Here is a 5,000-nt window from a genome sequence, read left to right on the forward strand (position 1 = left end):
TAAGTCGGCTATGGCCAAACTCGCGAGGAAAAGATTTCCGATCCGTCGAAGACCTCGATCCGTGTATATGGCGAGTACGACCAAAATGTTTCCAGCAATTGACATGAATATCAAAATGGACGGCACGACGCCTGAAAAGGTAATTAGTAAAAAAAATTTTCCAGTTTTTCTTTCCTTTTTTTTTTTTAAATATTAAATAACAATTAAGGTAACTTGAATTTTTTTTAAATCCCCGAGATTCGTGACAATGAATACAACAACAGAAAATGACATTTTTTTTGTCGTGTCACTAGAATGCAAAAAAAAAACGTTTTCAAATTATTTAAATCCGAGCTTATTTGTTTAAAAAAAATTTTTTTAGCGCGTATAAAACAGCTTTTCTCTCTCTCTCTCTCTCTCTCTCTTTCTATCTCTATCTCTCTCTCTTTTTTTAATATTCCTATTGAATTTGATTCGCTCTATTGTTTTCCTGTAAAAAGGATTAACCTTCCTTTTTCGACCTTTTTATAATTTTTTTTTATAAAAACTTTTGTTACAATTGTGTGCTTGTGTTTTTCTACGGATATGAATTAATATATGGAGGGGTGGGAATGGGGGTGAGGGTGGGGGGGAGCGTATTGAAAGTTAAGCAGATAATTTATCGGATCGAAAGCGGAAAATTCTTTTTTGTTTTTATCTGGAGAAAACAATGTGGATTTAATGTAACTCACCCACAATAAATATTCTTAACGGTGTCAATTCTCCAGGTTCGAATGGAGGTTTTCCAGGTGTCACAATCGATGACGACGACGACGACGACGTCGACGACGACGTTGATGACGTCGACGAAGAAGATTGTGTCGTTGAATTTATATCGAAATTATACATTGTTTCATTAAAACCCGCCATTTTTCAGGCGTTCATATCTTCACCCTTTTTCGTTATTCTTTTTATCCTTTTGTTGCTGTTGTTGTTGCTGTAGTTCTTGTTCTTCTTGTTGCTGCTGCTGCTGTAAATTTTCATTTTCTTTTCTTCCATCTGTAAATTTATTTATTTTTTTAAAAAATATATATGTATGTATATTTTTTTTTTTTTCGCATTACGTTAACGTATAAATTTTAAGGGGGACGTTAAAAAAATTAATAATAATAATAATAATAATAATAATAATTTTTGTAAACGAATCTACTAGAAAAGTTTTCGTTTGGGGAAATCGATTCAAATTAATTAAATAATTAATTAATTAATATTTAAAATGAAAAAAAAAAAAAAAAAAAATTTTTTTCGGTTTAAAATTAAATTGACCGTAAAGAAGAAAACGGTTCGTTAATCTTTGATTAAGGGTTTTCTAAAATTTATCTTTGAGATGTTAATTTTACTATTTTGAGGTTTTTCTCTCTCTCTCTCTCTCTCACTCTGTCTATTTTCTCAAATGTTTGTCTGTTATATCCTTTGTCAAAATATTTGCAAAAAAAAAAAAAAGAAATAAAATGAAATGTGGTCGGTGGTCGACCTGTTGTCGGAAAAACTTTAGTGAAACTGTTGGAAAAGAAGGGAAAAAAAAAAAAAGGAAAAGAGATAGATAGATGAAAGAAATATTTGAAAAATTACACATTTTTTTTTATTGTTTTCTTTCTCCTTTTAATGAGTAATAATTAAAAAAGGAAAAAAAAAGCAGAAGACAATTTTTTAAAACATATATCCCGTGCGAATCGTAAATAATTGTATGAGGGAAACGAAAACTGAAAAATTTATTGAAAAATTTTAAATCGTGAAAAATTATTTAAATTTAAATAAAAACACGTGATTTAAAGTGCTTCCAGGTGGTTCCAGGTGTTTCCGGGTGTTTCCAGGTGTTAAAATAAAATAAAATTAAAAGGAAAAAAAAAATTTTCGGAAGAAAAATGAAAAATTTTAATTTAAACGTGATACATGCATAAAATTTATTATTTTTTTTCTCTCACTCTCTCTCTCTCTCTATCTATCTTTCTCTTTCTCTCTTTTTCATTTCCTGTCTCATTTTCTTTCGTTTTTCCCTTCTTCTTTTTTTTTTTGTCAGGGGAAAGCGGCAGGTTAGGAAAGAGAGATAAGGGGGAGAGGGAGAGGGGTAGGAATCGTTAATTACAAAAAATTTATTAAAGAAAAAGAAAAAAATGGGAGAAGGGGAGGGCGGGAGAGAAAAAAGAAAAATTTTTATGGAAAAACAAAGACGTTTCGCTGTAAAAGCGTTCGGTCAAAGGAAAACCTCAAAGTTGAATCGACATGACCTTTTCTCTCTCTTTCTATTTTAAATATTTAAAAAAGTTTTGAGAGCTTCGCTCCCGGAAAAATTTTCTCACCGCCCCCTCCTCCTCCCCAATTAAATTTTAAAAAATATTTTTCCTTCCTCCCCTCCCCCTCTATCTCTCTCTCTCTCTATTTTTTCCCGAAAGTAAACCTTCGGTCCTACTTTCCGTGCAATATTTGTCACATCACAACCATTTTTTTTTTTTATTTTCATCTGACAATTTTCACTGATAACCGTTTAGTATGATAACAGAAAAAAAATCACGTGATTTCGGTTTTCAAGGTCAAATAAAAAAAAAAAAAAAAAGAATGAGGGATACTTGCATCAACTATTTTTATATTAATTTTTTTTTTGGAAAAATCCAAATCTTTCATTGTTTTTCTCTCTTCCCCCCCCTCTCTCTCTCTCTTTCTCCGTAAAATTATCTTCCAGGTATATGTGAATGTGCGCGTGCGCGTGTACATTATTTCATTTCATAAAAATTTGTTTCTTTCTAATCCTCCATTTTAATTCGATTAAAAAAAAAAAAAACGAACGAATTTGAAAATTGAAGTTTAACGAAAAACGTGTTTGATTACTTTTTTTTTTTTAACCTTTTCTCCCCCCCTCTCCCTCTCCCCCCTCTCTCTTTCTCTCTCATCCATTAATAAACGTGAAAATAAAAATTTTTTTTATTTTCTTCTTTTTTCTCACATTTTGTTTCTCTTCCCATTTTTTTTTTTTTTTTTTTACCTTTTCGTTACGGAAATTTCGAAATGTCAAACAGGAATTGAGTCTTAAATAAGATAAAATTATTAGAGAGTGAAAGAGAAAGAGAGAGAGAGAGAGAGAGGAAGGGAGAGGGAGGGAGGGACGGAAAGAGAGGGAGAAAGGATATGGAAAAATGAATAAAATGAAAAAAAAAAAAAAAAACAAAGATAGAGAGAGAGCGAGAGAGAAAAAAAAAGGATTTAAACGGTAAAGTTGATTGTGTAGGGGTGAAAGAGAGAGAGAGAGAGAGGGAAAGTGAAAAAGAGGAGTTAAAGTTCATTATTATTATTATTATTATTATTATTTGAATTTGATAAAATTTGATTTACTCTCGAGGGTAAATTTAATTTTCTATCCTTTTCTTTTTTTCATGCTGTCGGATTCGGAAAAAAAAAAAATTTTTATTTACTCCACATTTTATTGAATTTTTTTTTTTTTTTTTTTTTTTCAACAATTTCAAATTAAAAAAATTATTTAAATAAAACGTCATCATTATCATCATCATCATCATCATTATTATTATTATTATTAAAAAAAGGGTTTTCGAATTTTCGCATACGTTTTTTTTTTTATTGGGAGCACAGGGAGTCAAGCATGTGAAAAATTCTCGTATTAATTTTTAATTTTCATTCCTGTTGCTCCCTCCGTCGACACAATCCCACCTTTTAATTATCCATGTTCAAATTTTTTCCAGGCTTGAATTTTTTCCAGGTTTTCCAGTTTCTATCGAATTCATATATATCACGCTAAGAACGTGATCCGTTCATTCGTATCGTATTACGAAATTTTTTTTTTTATTATTTTATTTTCACGTTCCCCGGAAAATCCTTTTCGTATTGCCACCCTTTCCCGATTACGATTTTTTAAAATTTCTTTTTTTTCCCATTCCCACAGGATGACCGGAATCATCACGTTTCCGTTTCCGTTTTTATTATTTTTTTTTTTTTTATATTCTCAACATCCTGACTGTATCAATTTCTAAATTTCATCATCGTTGTGGTTTTTAGAAGTTTCCCATTTGTGGTTTGCTCGCCCCCCCCCCTTTTCCCTTCCCCTCCCCCCATTAACGACGAAAGCGTCCGGTTATTATCATTATTATCGTAAAAATATGATAGTAAATGGAAAATGAAAAAAAAAAGGAGGAGAAGGAAATAAACGCGAAAACGGAATTCATTTATAGAAATTTGTTTTTGTTTCCCCCCCCCCCCCTTTTTCTATTTTGAATAATAATAATTTATTGTTTTTTGTCCTTTGAGATTTTCCTTTTTTTCCTTTTTTTTTTCCTTTTTTCCGTTAATTTTTATTTTTTTTATTATGAAATTATTATTTATTTGTTTACTCTTCGTTAATACAATCGATAAAAATTTTCGTTTGTATGTTTTTTTTTTGAGAGAGAGAGAGAGATAGAATCGTCATCAAAATGGATGACGATGATAATAATAATGATGATGATGATGTTGATACATTATTAAAACGCTCGTGCGGTGGAAAAGAAAACCGGAAATAATTGATGTCGCTTTCCGGTCGTGAATAAAAATCCTGTTGTCTTCTTCTTCTTCTTCTTTCCTCCACCTCCTCTTTCGCCATTTTTAAATAATAAATTAATAAACACATTATCATTATCACCATCATCATCATCACGAGTCGTCTGCAACAAGTGTTAAATAATAATGATAATAATAACGATAAAAACGTAAAAATGTTGCGACCATTTTTTTTTTTGGGAAAAAATTCTCGCCACGTAACATTTTCTTGTTTTTCGGTTTTTTTTTTTTTTTTGTTAAATAATAATAATACTAACAATAAATATGGCGGCGATAATAATAATGATGATAAGGATTTTGTAATTTTCTTTTTCTTTCTTTCGACAACTCGGTAGTGTAATTTAAAAAGGTTAAAAGGGTAAATAAATAAATTGAATTATCTAAGAAGTAATTTTAAATGAAATCTCAATAAAAAAAAAAAATTCTTTAATAATAATAAT

At 30.0% G+C, this 5,000-nt stretch overlaps 1 protein-coding gene across 1 annotated transcript in view; it reads right to left on the minus strand.

Annotated features, from left to right (window-relative positions):
* The window catches only part of Phum_PHUM434430 (dopamine receptor, putative), a gene marked incomplete at both ends in the record, with an annotated part of 1,014 nt that extends 126 nt beyond the window's left edge, over positions 1–888 (minus strand). Inside the window, 2 exons of the mRNA XM_002429434.1 lie at positions 1–131; positions 711–888. Of these exons, the coding sequence (XP_002429479.1) occupies positions 1–131; positions 711–888 (309 nt within the window). The remainder of the gene's footprint in view (positions 132–710) is intronic.
* Between the last annotated feature and the right edge of the window lie 4,112 nt (positions 889–5,000).

Source organism: Pediculus humanus, genomic scaffold (assembly GCF_000006295.1).
Source record: "Pediculus humanus corporis 1103172108202 genomic scaffold, whole genome shotgun sequence".
NCBI classification, from domain to species: Eukaryota; Metazoa; Arthropoda; class Insecta; order Psocodea; family Pediculidae; genus Pediculus; species Pediculus humanus.